The 23,055-nt window shown below is 39.1% G+C and overlaps 1 protein-coding gene across 3 annotated transcripts; it reads left to right on the forward strand.

Moving 5' to 3' along the window:
- usp37 (ubiquitin specific peptidase 37) lies at positions 1-23,015 on the forward strand. 3 transcript variants are annotated; one of them, XM_072397935.1, is made up of 25 exons: positions 1-156; positions 290-351; positions 1,063-1,291; positions 3,151-3,301; positions 4,898-4,986; positions 5,078-5,193; positions 5,342-5,419; positions 5,674-5,762; positions 5,943-6,036; positions 6,167-6,322; positions 7,561-7,692; positions 7,833-7,956; positions 8,362-8,615; positions 8,710-8,827; positions 8,944-9,023; positions 10,311-10,475; positions 10,924-10,977; positions 11,152-11,299; positions 11,398-11,617; positions 11,704-11,870; positions 17,534-17,594; positions 17,932-18,047; positions 18,490-18,559; positions 20,746-20,884; positions 21,344-23,015. In XM_072397935.1, exons 3-25 carry the CDS (start codon positions 1,118-1,120, stop codon positions 21,429-21,431), a joined length of 2,883 nt encoding a protein of 960 aa, XP_072254036.1. In that variant the 5' UTR covers positions 1-156; positions 290-351; positions 1,063-1,117; the 3' UTR covers positions 21,432-23,015. The 3 variants fall into 3 exon arrangements, with proteins under 3 accessions (XP_072254036.1, XP_072254035.1, XP_072254037.1); XM_072397934.1 differs by lacking the exon at positions 290-351; XM_072397936.1 differs by lacking the exons at positions 290-351; positions 1,063-1,291.
- Positions 23,016-23,055: the final 40 nt, after the last annotated feature.

Here is a 23,055-nt window from a genome sequence, read left to right on the forward strand (position 1 = left end):
GCGTTGCTGCAAGGCGTAGTGCACGGCTTCACTGTCAACAATATAGACACTGGAGAGCAGGTGAATGCCGGCAAAACAAACTTTATGCTCTCGGACGACCTATAGATGCGATACGTTTTTTCATAAGTTTGAAGACGAGTCCAATATCATCGACAGGTAAAGGGCTGCTTCATTAAATCATACTGTGGGTTGTTTTCATCACCAAAATTACAATCAAGCAAATTAGCTGGTTAGCTAGCTTGCGCTAGCCTGCTAGCAGACTTGCTAATGTCGGCCTCCGTCCATTCAGAGGCTACATGAGGAGACGATATTACCTGCATCATATTAATTGAGCTTGGGTGCAGCGTCCTGGTTGGCTTTTCATTGAATTTATCTGGTTGTGGACATATATATAATTACCAGTCTTGTCAGAATGATGCTAACATTGTCAGACGCAACAGAACGCAAATAGCAATGTGTTGTGCATCTTCGCTCATCTTTGCTGCAGCGTTAGAGTTGTCATTGGGCTAGTTTGATAGCTAATGTAAACGCAGACTATAAATGCTAATAAAGGAATCGGTAATCAGTTCATATACGCAGAATGAGTTTCCCTACTTTGTAAAACACGCTCCCATGTTTGTAAAAATTGTGCTGCCAACTTTTTAAATTTCGTTTTTCTGTTGTTAGCTTTTGCGCTAACTTGTGTCACATTGGTCTTGTCTACCTGGAGTTTGTTGTGACTTAGAGTCTGTGGTAAACCTTTGGCCAACGTGAGTTAATGTGTTAATTAAGCTGCACAATATACAGTTTTAGGTTGTATGTGGTAATGCCATTATCCATTAATGTTGCCCAATTATATGTAATTATAAGTCTTTAGCTTGTGGTTGCTTTCTATTCATTGACGGTATACAATTGACATTAAGTACAGTTCTTACTCCATTACATTTTTTGTTTTATTTATTAATTTGTGCAAAGTACTTTATGATACAGTAACGTGTTTAAAGTATAATGGGGATAATCTACATTCTGTAAGTTAGATTTAGCAGTGGTTGTACTGACACACAATATATCTCTCTTGTTTAGGATTTGTTTGATTCCAAGTCCAAGCCAACCAAGTGCCCCATCAGGATAGTAAGCCATGGCGGCCTTAGTCCCCAAACTCTCCAGTGGTGGCGCTGTTAAGATCCGGTTTACCAGTATGGACCTGGGCACCACCAAATGGAAAGAGGGAACTTTTGAGATTTTGGAGAAGGATAACAAAGTTAACCTCTGCCTAAGATTCAGCTGTGGTGGAGCTACCAAAACCTTCCAGGTACAGTTTGAGTTTGTTTGTATTTCATATTCAGTAATCAAAGTATTTTCATTGTCGTCGTTTTTTTTTTGTTTGTTTTTTTACCGGTGCTAGTTAACACAGGAGCTTGATTGTAATGTCTGTCTTACAGTGGAGTTATGGGTAGATGCACATGTAAAAGTGCCCTCATTATTGAGAGAGGGAAAAAAAATAACCAAATATGTCTGTGGAAACTTTCATATACTTATTTGGCCATAGTAAATTGTGGATTTCACTAGTTGATGAACACACTGGAGCTGCAACATAAGCTCCCATTATGAAGTCACTTTTCATAAATGGCTATGGCTGTACTCTGCAGCCAAACTAAAACCCAGATGAAGATCTAAAGGTAGTCGAGTAGAAATTGTATGGTATTCATGGACTTTTGTGCAGACTGTCTCATTTGTGACAGTCTGCACAAGACGCAACTTTTTACTTTTTTTTAAAGTTATAAATACAAAGAGGATTATTGGAAAAGGGAGTTCATCTATCTAACTGGTTATGTTTATAAGTTGATATGTATGGGGATGTAGTAAAGTAAGAATGTAATATATTTATATGCATTAATAATCATGTATACTATTTAAATGGCCTGAATCCAGAGGCCTATATGATAAGATGAGTGACAAACTTTCTAGGATTTTGTAAAAAAGTACAATTTCAGTTTTGAGACGTATCATGATGGACACCACATAAACTGGGATTTTGCACTGAAACCATGAACTGGTTTACAACATAAATCTCCCTAATGGCACACCATAAGGAGACTTGCTCTGTCCTCAGCTTGTGGGTTTTTCCTGTCACTTTTATTATTTCATATTATCCAATTATTCCTGTTAAAAAGAAAAAGCTTGAAATTTTGTTAATGACAAGTCATGGTCAGATACAACACTTTTTTTCTTATTTATTTATTTAAAGATAACGAGACATAGGTCAAACAATAAAATGAATAAATGAGGCAAATATCCTAGAGATGGAATACAAATACAAAAATTAAAACAAACTACACATCTGGAAGTGGAATAGTGTTTGTTGAATCTGTAATCGCCACACAATATGGTTTGATTTTGCTATCAGTAGTCAAAACACTTAATCCATCTTGGTTTATGTGTTATGCCACCTGCATGCAACTACATTCTGCTTATTAATTATAACATCTGTACCCACTCTTATTTTAAATCAATCATCCATTAAATACTTTAAAACACACTGGAAATTTGAAAAAAAAGAACTTCTGTACTTGGAGATATGGTCTTTGTTACTGTGTAAAGCCACTAGGGGTCAACAAAACCTACTTCATCCACCTTTTGCTGCACAGATCAGGAACATTGCACAAAATCATAAACTTTCATGCTAAAAGCCACATGAATGGAATAAATCAGACTTGAGTGAGATCTTTGGTTATTAAGTCAGTTGTTCAATCTTAGTTGAAATACAGACAATTTGTTTAAGATTTGAACAAGGTTATCGTGCCAGATAAGGAGTTGGCAGGTGAGCAGGCATCCTGGTGTGATATATGCCACACGACTTGATAGACTTGGATATAGTATGTAAGGATGAAAGAAAAGCTTATTGTTACAGCCATATTGGAAGAAATATGGGTGTCCATGTCCTACGGTAAATGGACATATGGGCCTGAAGTTAAATTTGTTTGGATAGTAGCGGTTTGCCATGAGACTACACTCTCAGCTACACTGAGCTACACTGGCTGCAAATGTTAAATGTATGTGAAAAATGTTTTCAGGATGCAAGGGTACCTGATTATCTAGGAATAAGACAAGATTTTTTGAAAAATCTCATATCCAAAATTTGACTGTCCTGAATTACTTTCATGCCTTCAGCTGAACCAGAACGTGAAAAGCATTTCCCAGAGTGCGAATCGGATCATGCTGACCTTGAAAGACAGCAGTGTCATCATCTTGGATAAGATGCCCCCACCTTTGGTTCAGAGGACAAAAGAATACCTGGAAAAGTTGAGGCAAGGAAAGCCAGGTAAATACAATACTGCTCATTTGAACCCATTTGGATCTAAGGCACCCTTGACAGAATATTTAAAACCTTAATATTGTTTTAAAACTGCTTCCTAAAATCTGCAGGTTTCCTGAAATACTAAATTTACTCTGCACACAAAAAATCCTTAATATCTCAGCCCCTGTTGCTTCTGTATGTATAATGTGATGAATGTCATTGGACAGGTTAAACATTTAGCTTTTGTAGAAATGACTGATTTTGTCCTTTTGTGTATCAAATTTTAATTTAAAAATCCTTGTTTCTTGCCGATCTCGTGAAATCAGCTAATTCAGTATAACCAGTTGATATGAGGCCTTGACAGATTTTCACCATTTGAGGACAGTAATTTTCAGGACATATTTAAGAGGTTTTATTGAGGATTGAAGGTAAAAATGATCATGATTTTTCATCATTTGCAACATGTTTTGATGTTGAGTCTGTTGACATTATTCTGGTTTCCTTTCATACACAATATGTTTGGTTTAATATAGGGATGCACTGATCCAGCTTTTTTGATTCCGATATCTAAGTTTTGCAAATCGGTCGATACCCGATAGCGATCCGATACCATTGTTGAATTTACAAACTGTACGGACCTCACTATGTGGAAGACTTTGAGGTTTGACTTAAATATTTGCTAACTAAACTTATCCTAAAATGGAACAAAATGATAGATCTAAATATAAGGAATGAACCATTGTTTATTTGTTAATAAAATGTGTGAACCAGCTGATAATAAAATAAAAATTAAATAAAAGTTAGAAACAAATTTAAATAAATAAAACAGAACACTGAAACAGAATAAGTAGCTTTTTTTTCTTTCAGAAAAGTTTTTACATTGAAAATATACATTCAACGACTCTGTACACTGAGCTAAAAGTAAACCTCAAGGTAATGAATAAAAGAATTTAATTTAATTAAAACAAAACAAAACACAACAGAACAACAACATTCCTCTGAGATTTTATTTATGTACTTGTTGAGAAGTATTTAAAAAAAAAATGGCCCCCATGGATCGGCTGCACTTTCCGATAACCATATATTTTGTCAAATATCGGGACCGATATTCGATCCAAATATCAGATCAGTGCATCCCTAGTTTCATATATTCTGTAGTGAAGAATGCAGCAACAACCATATTTGGACAAGAGGAAAGAATAGGAGTGTGTGTAAATATAGTTAAAAGTGGAGATTTAAAAATCACTTTAACAACCTGTATATGTGATATGTCCATTAACCCTGGGTAAGGTTTATCTTATAATTATTCATCTATTTATTTCATTAAGATTTTTCCTGTAAAATTTTGTAAAAGGTGTGATCTTAAAATACTATTCACTTAAACCTTGAACAGGAGGAACATGACATCCGATGGCTTTACTTTGTCCTTGTGTGCCTCAAGGCAAACCAGTTACATATGCACCATATGTAACAATGTGACTTATGGAGATTGTGTTGGCATTGCCGTCAACGTCTCTTCAGCACAATTAATCAGTCAAATGAGGGCTCTGCTAACCTGTAATTTGAAATAATTGAATTCATATGCTTTGTCCTAAATCCTGTTCTTTTTTAATTCTGCAGTATTAAAATCGTCTCATGGAAGTGCAAACTTCAGTGTGCTTGGTAACCGCTCGATGAAAAATGAGAGCAACCCATCAGGGGAAAGACAGGTAAGCAACAACTTAAAGCAGCAACTTATTAACAAATTCAGATGAAATTAAAGTTAACATTTCACTCAAACATTCTCCTCCCATGTTTCAGACAACTCCAAGACGGCAGAGTGCAGAAGGTCGGGACGACACAATACCACGGAAACCTCTGAGCAGCCCAAGCAGAGCCGTCTCTACCCCCACTAGGACTGGACTGTCTGAAAACAGGTGTGATTGAATTTTATATTGTATAACCTCATTCACAATGATTTTGGACAACTGAAAAATGAGTAGATCTCAGCTAATTTTCTTTCCAGTTAATGGATGATTAGTCCAAACTTGTAAAGCTTGTTAATTTGCTTACTTTTTGTTCCAGGAGTGAGAAGAGAAAGAGGCTCCTTAACTCCGAAAGTGACCTCACTGAGGACTACCCCAAAGAAAATGACTCGTCAAGGTAAATGTGGCACTTCTCATGGTCAAGCATTGGTGTTTGGCAAATTTACAGTGATCTGACATCTTCAGCATTATTTCAGAGTATAGTAAATCATGTTGTATGGCGGCTGTCACTGGCAAAATTAAAAACTATTATAGAGCACTGAGCAGGGTTTGGTTTAAATTCCATTGAATTTAAAGTCCAGAGTTTCTGCAATCTGATATCCAGAAATGTATTCTTAATCTTATTATTACCACGTTTTTTTTTTTTTAAAGCAACAACAAGGCCACTTCAGATCCAGCCAGGAAGTTTCTTTTGAGCTGCAAAGAAAAACTGAAGCAGACAGAGGAGAACCGGGGCTCAGGTAAACTGTTTCCTTCACACTTCAGCAGAGGAAGTCTCAACTGTAGTAATATACATTAAACGGTTTCTTCTTTAAAAATGGTAAAAACCTTTGTGTTGCTTTGTTTATTATGTGCATATTATTAGGCCTTAAACTGATTTTTGACATGTCTCATCTCCTTTTTTTCCCCCATACCCGTAGCTCCTCTTGGCTCAACCCCACTTCAGCCAACGTCATTCTATGGTAGTCGATCTCTAACTAAAGACTATAGCCAGAGCCATTCTTTTCTGGACAGGTGAGTTTTTGTGTGACAGGTGAGATAAAGTGCTTAAGTTGGGAGTGCTAGAATGCAAAATTGATGTCCTCTGTTAACACCTGTAATGATCTTGTGTTATAATATCTTTATAATAATTTTATACTTACAGGGCTGCTAGTCTTGCACAGACCACCACAGCCAAGAGAAGCCTAATGCTCCCCAACCACTCTACTCCCTTCAAGAAAGTTCGACCCTCCCTGGACTATGGTGGCTGGAACAAGCAGAGGTCATCTACTCTAGCCCAGCCACAGCCCCCACTGCAAGGGTAAAAGAAAGGGTGCTTCTAAAAGCAACAATATTATTAATTGCATGTATTTTTGGATAGGGCTGGGTGATTAATAGATTTGATCGATTTATTCAAATTTGCCGTTTACGACAATTTGTTCTTATGAAAATGATTTAATTTTTCTTATCCTTTGAAATGGACCGCCAACACTTTCCGTCCTTAGTTCAGAGTGGGCTCAGCCCTCCTCCCGCCCCTATCCCACAGAGATGCAAGAAAACAACATCAGCGAGCGAGGAAGAGCTTGTTCCCATGTCATCAGTTCTTTGGAACTGGTTTGGTTTTTGCGATCTCGAACTCGGAACAATCAACAACATGTTGGAAAATTTGTTTAAAGGCTGTGTTTGCCAAAGGTGTTAGCACACCCAATTTATTTTTACACCTCAAACAGAGGCATGCTGCCAAGTAGGAGAAATACTGCTCTCCAGGGGATGCACAAGACAGCAGCAGCCCACATACTCTTTCCACATGAGGGGAATTGTTTTCCCAGTGTATCCCGTATGATAAGAGAAGGGCCCAGTGGAAAGCGACTACAGATGCGGTTGCGTTGCATATTGCTAAAGACATGGTGCCCATTTATACAGTGAAAAGGCCCGGCTTTATTCAGATGCTGAAAACTTCACACACTAGGTATGTGCTACCAAGCCGGAAATAATTTGCAGACGTTGCCTTACCCTACCTGTACAACTGCACAGATGGAAAGGTTGTAACAGACCTGGAGGGAACGTATTTTTACTACGCCACAACAGACTTTTTAAGAAATTTAGTTTGAAGTTGTACCGTGTCAAGTGAAGCATGTTCTGAGATATATTCTCAAAACTGAGAAACTCGCTCCCTGATAGTTGGGACATTGCTTGTAGCTAGTAGTTATACACATGTTGTGCAAAGTTATATTTCCATTGTCATTTACAAATGCAGGGCCTTCCATCTAGTTTTACAGCATGTTTCAAAGATTGTGTTTTGTTGCACTTTAAATTTAGGTAAACTCCCTGAACGGATGATGTGGGAGTATGTAGTTTGTTATATGTTTTTAGGAAAGGAACCAAAAAAATGTATTTAAAACCGTAAAAAAGTGAAAAAGTCAGAGATTTTACTTTTGAGCCATATTGCCCAGCCCTAACTTTGAATCTAATAAACCCACGCTGATCAGTAGATTAAAAGGAAAATTGACACAAAGGAACTTGGTGTAATTTGTTTTGTCAATTTTTCAAACATTGCAGATTTTCCAACCTTGGCAACACTTGTTACATGAATGCCATTCTACAGTCCCTCTTCAGCCTCCCCTCATTCTCCAATGACATGCTGAAGCAGAGCATCCCTTGGAAGAAGGTGCCCATCAATGCATTGCTCAGGTACTATATTATCTTTAATAAGCAAACTAGTAACAATCTACACATGCTTAAATGACAGTGAAGCGTGTGTAGATTTACTCATAGCAGCTTAGAAGAGGAACAGTTGCACAACATTCACATTGCATCTTACCTCTATGTAGGCGATTCGCTCATCTTATGGTTAAGAAGGATGTGGGCTGTCCAGAGACGAAAAAAGACCTGTTGAGGAAGGTGAAGAGTGCCATCTCCTCCACAGCTGAGCGTTTCTCTGGAAACATGCAGAATGTAAGATGCCTCCTCTAGATTAAACACTTTATAGTGTTGCTCTTTTGTAAAAAGTACTCTTAAAGGCACTTTGTTGTATTTTTCAAATCAACCGTTGACCTGACCTGATGCATGCTGTTTTTAAGGCTGAATGTACCAAGAAATGGCAGATGTAAATAAGTAAAACTACAATGTATTCACAATATGTTCAAATGAAAATTATATACAAACTTCATGAAAAAATCAGTGTTATTCTGGTCGTATGGTTGTTGTGACTTAAGATTACTGTTATTACTATTGCTGAGTGGTCAGTGTCATTGTTGTGATGCAGAATATGTATGGGACACAAAAAAATCCAGAATAGCTAAAACTTTAGTTTCCAAAGCTATTCTACTTATAAGTTTCATCATGTTATCTGATTATCAGGATGCTCATGAGTTCTTGAGTCAGTGTTTGGACCAGCTGAAGGACGATGTGGCGAAGATGAACAAGAGCTGGACAAATGAAGCTCCCTCATCATTGTCATCCTCTGTATTGTTTGAGAATGGTACGGAGGCAACAGCGATGTCATCGGCAGTCAGGGGAGAACCTGGCGAAGAGGCAGACACCTCCCGTATCTACACCTGCCCTGTTGCAGTCAACATGGAATTTGAGGTTCAACACACCATTGCTTGCAAAGGGTGAGAACAATGTCCTGTTTGATCATGTGAATAAATTATTTCAATTGGGTGGCTCTGGAGAAGATCAATGTTTGACACTTCTGTTATGTTGCAGCTGTGGCGAGGTGGTGACCAAACGGGAGCAGTTCAATGACTTGTCCATTGACCTGCCACGCAGGAGGAAAACCCTCCCCCTTCGCTCCATACAGGACTCTCTGGATCTCTTTTTCAGGGTGAGTCTTTCACATCAGTGTTTGAAAAATCTGAATTTATTATCAGTATTTATGGGTGATTCAGCTTGGTCTGCTTGATTTGTATGAATTTTTAGAAGATACTTTCTTGTTTACAGATGGAGGAAATTGAATACTCATGTGAAAAGTGCAATGGAAAAGCAGCAACTGTAACACACAAATTCAGCAAACTACCAAGGTATCTACACACAGTCATGAAATGTACAATGAAGGATGTTCATTATTAAAGGAGACGGCTTACACAATTCCCTGAGGTCTTAATAGCCATTTCCACATGCCTACATACGTCAAGCCAGCGTCGCGGAATCAGCTGAGTGATGGCAGTTTCGTAGGTCAGGTGGACTTGTTTCTTGTTGCCTTTGAGACCACCTCCCTTGCTGGCTCAGAGGCATATCAGTGGTGGACCAACTACAAATGTCTCATGCCGTCTCTGTACTTCCATACGTGACATTGATGGGAAAACATCCATCAGTTTAGGCTTGAAAGACCTATGTGAAATGTCTGAATGAAATGGTTACATGCTTTGGTCAAAATAATACAGATGGACAGTGCAGCAGCTCCTCTTTTAACCAAAGATTTACACCTGCTTCATGCATTTAATTTTAGAATATGCAGTGACTACTTGAATTCTCTTTTCTGATCTGTAGCACTTAATAACCCCAAATGAGAAAGGATGCACTAAAGCCTCTTACATTAAGAACTGTTGCTAATGTGTGAAATATTTCACTTATGTTTGGGTTTGTAACGGCAGTTACTGGTGCTGTTGTTACGGTGTATTTGATGACAAACAGGAAATCGGACATGTTCAGACCTAACTTTATAACTTAAATAAATAAACAAAGTACTGTTAGAGCATTATCAGCCCATTTATTTCTTAAGTCAAGTAAACTTTATAGCATATGATGAAATTTAATGGTGATTAAAAAGCAAAAGCCTCCCACTTCCATGGTACAGCGAATGCAGTATCATCTAAAGTGGAAGTTATGTAGCGATAAAGAGGGAGGAGGCTGGAGATCTTTGTAGAGTAATGTGTAAAAGTAAAATATTTTAAAGGCTTACTGCAGTGTTTCTCAATTCAGGTCCTCATGACCCACTGCCCTGCATGTTTTTGATGTTTCCCTCCACCACACCTGATTTAAATGATCAGCTTGTCATCAAGCTCTGCAGTGGCCTGATAAGGAGCCATTCATTTGAATCAGGTGTGGTGGAGGAGGGAAACATCGAAAACATGCATGAGGACCTGAATTGAGAAAGACTGGCTTACTGGATGCTTGTGTGTGTTATTGTGTTTGGTAGTAGTTTTAGAATCCTAATTATATTCTTCAAGCACAGAAAAATCCCTTTTTTTTTTTTCCCTTCCACCCCACACAATCTACAATCTACAGAACAAAATCAAGTGTTAAATGAAAAATGTAATAAGACGTTACTTCGTTGTGATGATTTCTGATGTCTTTACTTCCCACAGAGTGCTCATCCTACACCTGAAACGGTACAGCTTTAATGCTCAGTTATCCCTGAACAGCAAACTGGGCCAGCAGGTGGTGATCCCCCGATACCTGACCCTGCTATCGCACTGCACTGAATCCACAAGACCCCCCATAAGTCTTGGTTGGAGTTTCCAAGCCTCTGTGTAAGCGTTTGTAAGATGCATTTGAATAAAATGTGTGGGTTGGAAATAAGTCGCACTGTGTAACAACATTTGATCTGTTTAGTGTACTTGTACATGTACTTCTTAGCAAAGGAAAAACATCAAATATGATTTATTTTAAGGGCCAAGAGCAAAAGTTTGAACATTGAATTGATCTATAGTCAGTAACAGAAAAAAGCAGGGAATTGACAGCTGTATCACTTCTAACATTCTAAAACAAAGGTAAAATCATTCACACATTTCACACCCTAAGAGGGGGATACATCAGTGGATGTCCAGTGGAATTCCAATTACTGCAGACAGCATGAATGTTTGTGTATGACAGCAGTTTAGTTGATATCTACACACCACATATTTTTGGGTTAATAACAGCTCATGATTCATAGACTTATTGTTTGTTTGTTTGCTTTTGTTTGTTTCTGTTTTAAAGGTCCAGAACACTTAAAACGTCACAGTCGATCAACTCCTCCACAGCACCTCTTCGGTGAGTTCTACAAGAAATTCAAATGAGAAAATAATCATTTAATTTAGACTTGTTAAAAGAGAAATGTGAGAACTTCTAAATTGCTGTGATTTGTTTTCTTATTTGGCCTCTTTGAATAAATAATAAGCATTAAGCTGGAACACAACTTTTATCATTGAACATGTAACTGTGTAGAAGGACGGGTGGGAAAGTTACCAACAGTAGCTGCACCGCTATCCTTTTGGATTCTGACTGTGAAGAGGAGCCGAACAGAAAGGTGAATGGAAGCCGCAAGCGGCGCACTAGCCGCTGTCTTCCTGAAGGCGACGACCATCCAGAAGAGGTGAGCACTTCCTCATGTATCTTAACATTTATTTCCCCTCTCCTTTTCTGGTTTATGCTGGTGTTGTTTTACACTTCTTTTTTTTCTTTTTTTTCCAGAGGGGAGCAACAATGGACTCAGCAGATTTTAGTGGCATAAATGATGATGAAATGCTGGCTGCTGTTTTGGAGATGAGTCGTCAAGAAGCTGCGCTCTCTGCACCAGCTACACTGGAAGATGAGCCAACGAGCAGCCCTGATACAGGGTTTGGGGACACAGATGTCCATGACTTGGCCTATCGTACAGATCTGCTGGAACCTGACAACAAACAGTCTGCAGGTAATCCAGAATGAGGTTAAGACACTTTATGAATAGGTTTTCTGCATTATGTTAGTTGATTTATGTTTATTTTTGGTATTGTGTAGATGTGCTAGATTCTCTGGATTTGACCATGGATGAAAACAAGGAGAACCAGACTCCAGAGGGTGTGCAGCAGCAAGGGGAATTGGACTGGGTCCAACAGTATAGTTTGGATCAGGAGAGGGAAGAACAGGAGTTGCAACAAGCTCTGGCCCAGAGCCTCCAGGAACATGTAAGAACGGAACCCATGTGGAATCTGCTCGAACCCTTACAGACCTAAAGTGCATTTTAGAACTGGTTTCTAACTGAGGGTTTTCTGGAACACTTGATAGAATCATCTAATCTATTCCAACCCATTGCTCCTACTGTAACTGCTGCAATCACACATGTGATTAATGCTTCACTGTCTTTGGGCACATTTCCTACCACATTCAAGCAAGCTCGGGTTACACCGCTGCTCAAGAAACCTTTCCTCCCTCCGACTCAAATGGAGAACTATTGGCTGGTCTCTCTCCTCCCATTTCTGTCTATTGAAAGGTCTTTAAGCAGGGCACAGATTAACTCTCACAAAATAACCTCCTTGACACAAACCAATCTGGGCTTAAATGTGGACACTCCACTGAAACGACTCTGTTGGCTTTAACAGAAGCCTTAAAAGAAGCCAGAGCAACGGCTAAGTCGTCAGTACTTATCCTGCTCAACTTATCGGCTGCGTTTGACACTGTCAACCACTGCATCCTTTTGTCTATACGCACTAGCATGGGCATCACAGGGAGAGCACACTCCTGGTCGGTGTAGCCAAATTTTATATCGCCGGCACACAAGGCACCAACAATATATATTTATAGCGGACACACGTAGCGTGATGTGATACGATATAAGGATTTATCCGAAAGTTCTCACTATCTGAATAAGCCTTATTTAACCTCGTTTTAGGGCACCACCTTCAATCGAAGGAAAAGACAGAATCTTACGATTCTGGTATGTTAAATTAACAATCAATTATTAATTAATAACTAATAAATTCCAGTCTCATATAGTCGCTACTCGTGAATTCTCGTTTTGTTGGACTCACACATGCGTAAAGAACACATACACAAAAGCAGGTTGATTTTATATATGTATATATATATGAACCATTTATTACAATGATATGACCAAAGACATGAACCTTAAGACAACAGGAGAAATGCTTTGAATATGGATGATTATATAAGAAACACTTAGTGAATTGAAAAGAACTAAGGGAAGGGGATGGATGGATGGATACCGGAATCATTCAAATAGTCGCGTTGTGTTACTATTGTGTTACTATCAACTTGGTTTAGTTTATAATTTTAACACCAAATTCTCTCGACACCCACCGCATACCGTCTGAAATGTAAGAACAGGGCAGATCTTACGGTTAGGTCAGCTTCGAACCACAGGTCATCGCCAGCAGGTCCCACTGGGTCTCTCTCTCGGTTCCGCGTCTCGCGGCCTTCGTTGTGGTTGACTTTAAGGGACTGGACCGGTCGCGTTCCTGGGTTCCTTCTGGTAACTTGAAGACGATCGGGGTAGTGTGTCGGAATTCACGCAGATAATGATAAAACTGTCCAAGGGTGGAGTTGGTTTTGGTTGCTGACCAACTCTGATGAGGTGAACTTAAATTCACAAAAGATTGACAAAAAGGTTGACAAGCTGAACGCTGGCTCCTTTTTCTGATCAAAAATAGGTGAGGATGCTGCAGCAGTAGAGTTTAAAACGTGCTATAGAGAGGAGACAGGATGACGGACAAACAAAAACGCAAAATGTATCTTTCTACTACATTCTTCTCTTTCTGTCTTTGTTCGGACCTTCTTCTTCCATCTCATCTTCCTCTCCTGCCATTTTCAAAGACTCTCCGCCAGACTCTCATTCCATCAGTTAGAGCTCTCTGCTCTTCATCTTCTCTATTGATCTGGACCTTCAATATACTCTTTCAATATTCCGTCCATGTTCTATTTAAGAACTTATGTGATCTTATGCCATTACTGACAATAACTCTGACTTTTCCTCGCGGGTTCCGAAGTTTGATTCGCAGAGGCGGAGCATGACGTAGGCCTACGCCACACTTTCAGCCAATGGTATGCCTGAAACTGTTGTGACGTCTGCCTGGGCGTATTTTGTAAGGCGACCTGCAAGGAGGTTTGCCTCAAAGCAATTCGACTCCTGCATTCCTCCGTCTCATAAACATTTGTTCAGAGGATTCTAAAACACCATAACTTGTTAAGATATAAAGGGAAAGATATAGCATAAACTTAGGATATAAAGACATAAAAACAACATAACATAACATAACATGATGGTTATGAGTCTCAAAATTCAGATGGATATCTGTAAAGTTATGAAGTATGAATAACGAACCAACCAATGTTATTTGTGTTATTTGTTGTTATCTGTGTTAAACACAGAATACAATAAGAAACAGCTGAAGCATTGGTTAATAGTTGCATTATTTCATATAAATGTCACATGTCATATGCAAGTTGTTGACTTAATTTTGGATTTAACTATTTAGGACTACGGACCACTTGGGGGCAATGTGGCTCCATAAGCTGATTAGTAATTTTCCAAAATAATAATGTCTTCCGTATCGTTCCACGTACGATCATGAAAAAGGTATTAAAATGCAGCTTGTGATATCACTGAGAACATGAAAGAACTTGTACAAAGATACAAAGCACATTTAATACAGTTTCAAGATTCAGCTAAAAAGTGATTCAGGGTGAGATCCTTTGAGAGGTCCATGCAGTGGCTGTCTCTGGCTTGAATCAGAGTCAGGGCAAACTGTCACCATTGTTTACTTTGAACCATATATGGTGGGAGGGGTCCTGTTCTGGTTTTCCCCAATACTCTCCTGAGAGGGTCCGTTGTTTGTTCAGCTTAGTTAGCACTAAGCTATTAATGCATTTATCTAAATTTATGGCACAGGTCTGTGGAAAGAGGGGTTGAGAAAACTCCCCCAAAATGCTTTTGTGGGCAAAGGTGGTTGTAAATTTCTCTTCTTTGATGTAGAATCCCCCATCTGGTATTTCCACACTGACCATCCCCACAAAAGAATGTTGCAGTCATTTAAAATCTTAAGTTTGTATTAAATTCCACACTCTTGGCTTGGTCACACTTTTGCAGCTCACCACCTCGGCACAGGGGTCCCCCAGGTTCAGTACTGGGACCTCTTCTCTTTGCCACATTGCCACCACCTCACTGGGCCAGATCATCCGATCACATGGATTCTCATACTAATGTTATGCTAACAATATCCATCTGTCATTCCCACCTGACCACCACACAGTCTCAGCACGAATCTCAGACTGTCTCTCTGACATATCAACATGGATAAAAGCCCATTACCTCCAACTTAAACTCTCTAAAACTGAACTGCTGGTCTTCCCAGCCAAATCAACCATACACCACAGCATCTGCATCCAAACTGAATCCCTGTCTCTTGCTCATCAAAGGTAGCTAGAAACTTAGGTGTCATGATTGATGACCAACTGACCTTTAAAGATCACGTTACCTCTGTTGCTCGTTCATGCCGCTTTGCATTGCTAAACATAAGAAAGATCAGGCCGTACCTAAGCCAACACGCCATTCAGCTCTTGGCGCAGTCTATGGTCATCTCCCACTTTGACTACTGCAACGCTCTCGTAACTAGTCACCCAGCCTGTGCTGTGAAACCTCTGCAGATGGTCCAGAACGCAGCGGTGCGTTTCAATTAAATTCAATTCAGTTTTATTTATGTAGCGCCAAATTACAATTGTCTTCTCAAGGCACTTAAATGATGTCCAATTAGAATTGCCAATTGGAATTCAATTCATTGTAATCATAATCCAATTAAATAGAGTTCGTTAATTTCAAAATGATCCAATAATCCAATTCATTCATAAAGAGGAAACCAACAGATTGCACCGAAACTTATCTTCAGTCCAATCTCCCATCCTGAGCGTGCCTGTGGCGACTGTGGACAGGAACGACTCCCTTTTAATAGGAAGAAACCTCTGGCAGAACCAGACACAGGAAGGGTGGCCATCCGCCTCGACCAGCTGGGGTTTGAGAAGACAGAAAACCATAACACCATTCAAAGGATACCTGTTAGAACAGGGAAACACAAGTTAATAACCATAATATTGTCACATGTACATAATATCATTTGAGAAATTAAACAGGGGGAAAAGAGAGCAAAGTGAGGAAAGGTGTGACAGATGAGGTCCCCCAGCAGTCTAAGCCTATAGCAGCTTAACTATGGGATGTTTCAGGATCACCTGAGCCATCCCTAACTATAAGCTTTATCAAAAAGGAAAGTTTTAAGCCTAATCTTAAAAGTGGAAAGGGTGTCTGCTTCCCGGACATTTACTGGCAGCTTATTCCACAAGAGAGGGGCCTGATAACTGAAGGCTCTGCCTCTCATTCTACTTTTAGAAACTCTGGGAACAACGGGTAAACCTGCAGTTTGGGAGTGAAGTGCTCTGTTAGGAAAATATTTTACAATGAGCTGTTTAAGATATGATGGAGCTTGGTCATTAAGAGCTTTATATGTGAGGAGAAGAATCTTAAATTCTATTCTGAATTTAACAGGGAACCAATGAAGAGTAGCTAAAACTGGAGAAACATGATCTCTCCTGTTAGTTCTCATCACAACTCTGGCTGCAGCATTTTGGATCAGCTGGAGGCTCTGCATCACCTTGAAACAGGATGTTCCTGATTTTGGCAATATTACGAAGGTGAAAGAACGCGGTCCTATAAATCAGTTTTATATGTGCATCAAATGATAAATTCTGGTCAAAAATAACTCCAAGGTTCCTCATTGTAGAACTAGAAGCCAAGGAAATACCATCTAGAGTAACTATATAACTAGACAACTTCTCCCTGAAGCGCTTGGGTCCAAAGAGAACAACTTCAGTTTTGTCTCAATTTAGAAGCAGACAGCTCTGAGTCATCCAGGTCTTTATGTCTTTAAGACATGCTTGTAGTCTGACCAACCTATTGGTTTCATCTGGTTTCATAGTACAGCTGAGTATAATCAGCATAGCAATGGAAATGTATGCCATGCTGTCTAATAATGCTACCTAATGGAAGCATGTATGAAGTAAAAAGAATCGGTCCAAGCGCAGAACCCTGGGGAACTCCATGACTTACTCTGGTGTGCGTTTGGTCTTCGATCAGCCAAAAAGAGCACACATCACCCCTCTGTTCATTGAACTCCACTGGCTACCCTTAAACGCCCACATCAAATTCAAGTCACAGATGTTAGCCTACAAAGTGCTTCATGGAATGGCTCCCATCTATTTGAATGAATTGAATCTCTCGCACAGGCTTATGTCACAACTCGGTCACTCCCAGCACTTTTACTTACCCTGTACTTCCCTAACCCATCTACTGCACTTTCTCTTTCTGTACTTCCCTTTATGCCAGCACTCTATCTCTACACTGTCACCCTGTCACCTCTGACAGAGTCTGACTGGTGGTTTCCTTCCTGGTTTCCTGACTGGCTTTGATGTTAGATGTGATGTTATATCCTCATTTGTAAGTCACTTTGGATAAAAGCGTCTGCTAAATGCATGAGCATAAACATTATCTCCGCCAAAACTTATCTCTGCCTATTAAGAGATTATGAATACATGACAAAACTTTTGAGAGTTTGATCCTCCAGCATTCATTGTCAGTTACAGACTTAGTCATCATCTTCATCAGTATTAAGTAAAAAAAACTTTTAAAAAATCATTGGTCCTGTGTCTTTTAAATGATAAGCCCAAATTTATCATCAGATTTTGAATACCCAACAGACTTGAGTGAAAATGCCATAAACTGTTATTTTTAATTCCATACATTAAATGTCAGTAATGTAATCCCTTGTTCTCACCTCTCCCCATATAGGAAGCCCAGGAAATGAGAGAGGATGATGATCTCAAGAGGGCGACTGAGCTCAGCCTGCAAGGTATGAGGGGAAAAAAAGCCCCTTCCACATTTAGCTACAGGCCTTTGAAACTCTTAAGCCTAAACATATTTGACCAAAGGCACTTTTTTTCAATTCTTTTAATTTGTTCTATGATGGGTACCATCTGCACAAAATCATCTGTCATACATTAGTAAGGACAGACAATGAGCTGGAAATGTAAATGGATATTTAGAGATTTTATCTCACAAATTCAGTGCAGTTTGGTCTCATAATTCTGTCATCTTTTCATAAGCAAATGTTCATTTGACTTTTTAATTAGACTCACAGTGCTATTAACACTCAACACTGGTATATAAATCCTCTTTTTCCCTAATAGAGTTTAACAACTCTCTGCCCGAGCTGCTGTGCTCAGATGATGATTCTGGAAATGAGGACGTGCTGGACATGGAATATACTGAAGCAGAAACGGAGAACCTGAAGAGAAACGCTGAGGTACTCCACATATCGTTGCAACATAACATCCGCCCAGGAATTTTAAACACAATAGAGTTGTATATCATCATTAAAATACTTATAGGATTTATCTAAACAAATAGTATGTCTAAGCATTTTTACTTCTAGGTTCTAGCTGTACTAATCATTTGCAGTATGTTCTATACATTTGAACATTGTTAGTTGTGCAAGTTGCACTCTTGACTCAAAGTCAATTTAAGTTATTTAGTCAGGCATTTTAGAGGGGTTACATTTTTTAAAATAAAAGTCCCACAATGGTATTTAAAACAATTAACACGCCTTGACATATCTGATTTCATTGATTCATATGTGTATAAAAGCTATTGTGTTGATTTCGTGCATTTGTTGGTAGTCTGGCTACACTTGAGGCATGAGATGACTTGTCATTTCCAGCAACCTTTTTATGCACTTTAATCCACAGACTGGAGACTTGACCAACTCTTACAGACTTATCAGCGTTGTCAGTCACATTGGGAGCAGCTCCTCCTCTGGTGAGCTTCTGCTTGTGTATTTGTCTTTTTGTTGAGGTGGATTAACACTCTTTTAATGCTCTATAATAATTTTGAGGTGGGTCACATTGATAGCGTTCAGGCATTCTTCCCTTCAGTGTTAGTGTTCCTCATGGCTGTATTCAGTCATGCCTGATACAGTGACAGAAATACAGTGTGCATAGTTTTCTCATGTCATGTAACAATTCATATTAGTGTACTAAGCTTGCTGTGATTGTGTTAAACACACTGGGCAGTGCATAAAAACAGCTGAAAATAGCAATTTTCTATGTTATTTTTTCTTTTTAGATTTATTAACTCTACTGTCACATGTATCGTTATCAACAAGAAAAAAATATGGTCTGGCACAATCTACATTAACAATGCTGTATGTGAGATGAGTCTCTCGACCAAAACTCAAAGTGGTTGTGAATGGGAGTAGTTCAAAGTACATTTATATAATCGGACTGAGAGCAGAAGCTTCAACTGCAGCTCAAAAGCTTCAAAGTAATTTTCTCTTGTTCATTTGGCTCCATGGACATTGTGTGCAATGTGTGAGGTTCATCTGAACAGCTGATCATATGTCAAATTAACCCACAGATGCAGTATTTGTATGTCTATTAATGAGAAACAACTGGCTTAGACTTGTGATGTGTGAAAGTGAGATTTATATGCTAATAGCTTAAGGCTAGTTGGACTGTCATACAAATGTTGAAGAAAAGTACCAGGGGAGTAATTCAAACAAGACGCTGACATGTCCAGTTGCTGTCAGATTAGTGGAAAGCTGAGTACTGGTCTGAAATTAGGTGTATATGACATTCCAAAAATTCCAACATTCCAAATAATTTTTAACTTGATAAACAAAAAATTAGAGTCCGTGCATAAAGACAGGAATAGCTGGGGTGATTATGCACTTTAGCTCTTGTTGTAGTGGAATATTCTTATGAACTGAGGACATGGGAGCATTGAGGAATGCTTTTGAGTAGATAATGGAGTCGATAATGGAAATCCATTGGATATACAATTGTTTTGTTTTTTTTATTGGATGGATTTATTCACATCATAGTATGGTTGATGTTTCCTCCACCTGTACACCCATCATTCAGCAGCAATCTGTCATCAGAAACAGTTTGAGGAGTTTAAGAGAAGTTCTAAAAAAAATATATAGATTGGTGCCTCCGCAAGCACCAGGATTATTGATTACAGACAGACCAGAGTTGGTGAGACTGAAGGGTTGTGTGTCTGAAAAGGTCATCAGCAGCACAGAAACATTGCGGGCAACAGTTCTCCTTCTACGACTTCCAGTACAAGTCGGAGTCCTGTCATCTCCAGAAATCCTCAGATGACTCTGCAGTTGTTTGGTGCATCAGTGATGGACAAGGGGTTCAGTACATGTATTGTCACAACTATGTGGCAAGGTGTGGCAACAATCAATGTAATCGTGTATCAATCAATCATGTAAACAACACAATTGAAATGATTGTGGATTTCAGGAGGAGCAGGAATAAGCCAAACACTATTTCTATCCTGGGTGAAGAGATGGCAGTGGTGGTGGAAGAGTACAGATATCTGAATGTTCACCTGGACCACAAACTGAGTTGGAATTGCACCACTGAAGCTGTCTGTTAGAAGGGACAGAGCAGACTCTGAAGATTCTTGAAGAAGCTTAGGTCCTTCACTGTTAATGGCAAAAAATAGGAGGTGCAGTAAGTTTTGTAGCCATCTATTGAGGCAGCAGCATCAGAGCTAGTGACTCAGAAGAAATTGAACAAACTGATAAAGATAGCTGGCTCTTTTCTGGGGACTGGTCTGGAGCCCCTGGAACTGATTATCTAAAGAATAATACAAAAGTTGCTCAATAAAAGATGACATTCAACACCCTCAACAAAACACAGTGATCAAACAATGCAGTGTCAGACTTCTTCAGCTCTACTGCAAGAGGTCATTTCTGTCCACAACAATGACTCTACACAATTACTTTTTTCCCCATGTCTTGAAAATAATTTCCCACACGGGGATTAATAAGGTTTTATTAAGGTCAATTCAAAATCTGCTGCTTTGTGACATTGCACAGCTACCTCATAATCTGGGAAGAAGAATCATGTCCATATACCTTTTTGAATATAGGCTAAAGTTGCTTGTAATGATTAATTTACCTTTTCACTTGAAACTGTATTATCTCACCCCAGGTCATTATATCAGTGACGTCTACGACATGAAGAAGCAGTCATGGCTGACTTACAACGACCTGGATGTGTCGCGCACACAGGAGGCCGCCGTCCAGCGAGACCGTGACCGGAGTGGATACATCTTCTTCTACATGCACAAGTGAGTTGGCAGATCAATCCCATGTTTGTACACGAGAAGCTGCCAGGTTGTATAGTGTATATAGTATGTACACATAACAAAACTATCGGAACCCAATCGGCCAAATCAGACACGTTTCCATTGACTGGTTTAAAGTCTGCTTTCAGTCACCAAAGGGTGGAGGTATAGGATACATTTCTAATGGTTGTAATTCCGTAGAAGTAGTTCTCCTTGTTATCTGCCAGGTCAGATGCAATTTGGAAGCGTTTCCATTTCACCAATGTGTATGAAATCTTAATGGAAAGAGTCTAAAACCAACTTAAGCAAGCATATGAACTTTTTTTTGTCCATTCGTGGAAGTTTTCTTCAAGTTAAACAGTTTTCATCAACCTTTTCTTGTTCACATCTTCTAAGGTGAATTAAAGAACAGCACTAGAAATTCGGTTATTGTCTTTTTAACTTTGTGTTGTGTGTCCTCAGAGATGTGTTTGAGCAGCTGTCTGACATGGAGAGGTCTGGAGCTAGCAGCACTTCAGAGGCAGGGAGAAACGTCCTGCAGCCCCTCTGAGCTCTGCATCTTTGAACAGCCACACATGCACTCAGACTTACAGCTGATCCAGAGTAGATGAAGCTGTCCTGTGAACAACCTTCTGTACTACTGATTGCCGTCCTTTTGTGGTCCTCTTCGACGCTTCTTTTGCCTCTGCAAATGCCAGGCTAAAAGAACACCTGTTCATACCGATGCAGGTGTTAAACTGTTAAAAACTCTTTAAGATATTGGAAATGCAGTTAAAATGTTCAGTGGATCAAATTTTGTCTCCATGTTTTTGGAGCTGAAGTTTTTCTTTGCTATGATTTTATCAGCTGTTTTGTAAAGGTTTGTTTTTTTTTGTTTAATACAATTCTTCAAATAGACTTTCACTTAAAAATGATCAAATACCAGATGCTACTGGTGCTGCGTGGATTGTATGTTTGCAGACCCTTTATTTCCCGTAGAAACTAAATAAAGATATATTCTATGTTGGAGTATAAGCTATTATAGAATTAGAGGGTTGCTATATTTAGCAGGTACATTTGGTGCAATATTTATGTCATGGCACAAAGTGGCCAGTTCAGATCAGCTTTGGGATGGTGTGGATGATTTCTCACTTGCTTCTTTGTGTTTGACTTGTGTGAGAGTGTGTGTGTGTGGGGGGGGGGGAGGATTTCTATATTTTAAGGTATCTGAAATGTCTTAGTTACTGAGCTTTTCCCAGTTGAGCCCATGTTATTCTTTTGGGGTTTTGACCTTGTGCCTCCTAAGAAAACTTTTATAAATATGTGTACAAGCTTTACTTTAAAAGGTGCACAACCTTGTTTCTGAATGTTTGTCAGTCCTTGATGTGCAAGTCAGATGTTTCTCTATATAAAGCCAACAGATTTTTCTATGAATTACAGTATACTATAGGGTTTGTTTGTCTTAATTAACCTGAGATAAGCCACAAGCAAAAGTTACTACTAGACCACCAGGCAAGCTATTTAAAGCATAATATATTTTATGGTCCCATACCTAGGGCCACGACACAGTATTTAACACCATAGACCCTGGCTAAATGTGTTCAAGTAGTTCCTGTCAGGCATGTTTGTTATAGAATGGAATATGTCGGAATACGTTGCACTGGTTCCAGTACCAGACGATAGCTGTATTACTTTTTAAGAATTTAACAATGAAATCGCACTTAATATTCCACTGTTGATGTGCAGCATTAGTTTTAACCCACCCTCACCACATTTTCTCAAATTTGCATAATACAGCTTTATTGTTATAAAAATCAGTGTAGACCAAATACAATAAATGACCCAGGCCTATGTATTTGGGTATTTAGTGACATGGGTATAAGTGTGCATTACTATTAGTTAAATTCATTGAAATACAGTCTGCTGTTGCTAAATGACCGAACTTGTCACATCAGGCAAAAATTGCAGATAAATTTGTCCTTTTCTGTTTTACGTGTCTGACACCGTGTGCTCTTCTTAACATCCTGTCTTGAATGCGGTATAAAGAGGGTAAATGTTTTTGCGAAGTGAGAATGAACTGCTTTTTCTACCCTTCATACACTGACTGACTCTTCCTAAAACAGATTTTAATAAAAAAATTATAGTGAACAGACAATTTGGTTTTTTTTCCCACATACATTCAGTGTTTCAGAGGG

The sequence above is a fragment of the Leuresthes tenuis genome, unplaced genomic scaffold, assembly GCF_036924035.1.
Source record: "Leuresthes tenuis unplaced genomic scaffold, fLeuTen1.0.hap1 SCAF_12, whole genome shotgun sequence".
In the NCBI taxonomy this organism is placed as follows: Eukaryota; Metazoa; Chordata; class Actinopteri; order Atheriniformes; family Atherinopsidae; genus Leuresthes; species Leuresthes tenuis.

What these genes read in the sequence shown, in the direction of transcription:
- usp37 (XM_072397935.1), top strand. Translation starts at nt 1,118, where the DNA reads ATGGCGGCCTTAGTCCCCAAACTCTCCAGTGGTGGCGCTGTTAAGATC. An exon ending in CCACAGCCCCCACTGCAAGG is followed by an intron (nt 6,323 to 7,560) that starts GTAAAAGAAAGG and finishes CAAACATTGCAG; the next exon opens with ATTTTCCAACCTTGGCAACA. An exon ending in CTCTGGATCTCTTTTTCAGG is followed by an intron (nt 8,828 to 8,943) that starts GTGAGTCTTTCA and finishes TCTTGTTTACAG; the next exon opens with ATGGAGGAAATTGAATACTC.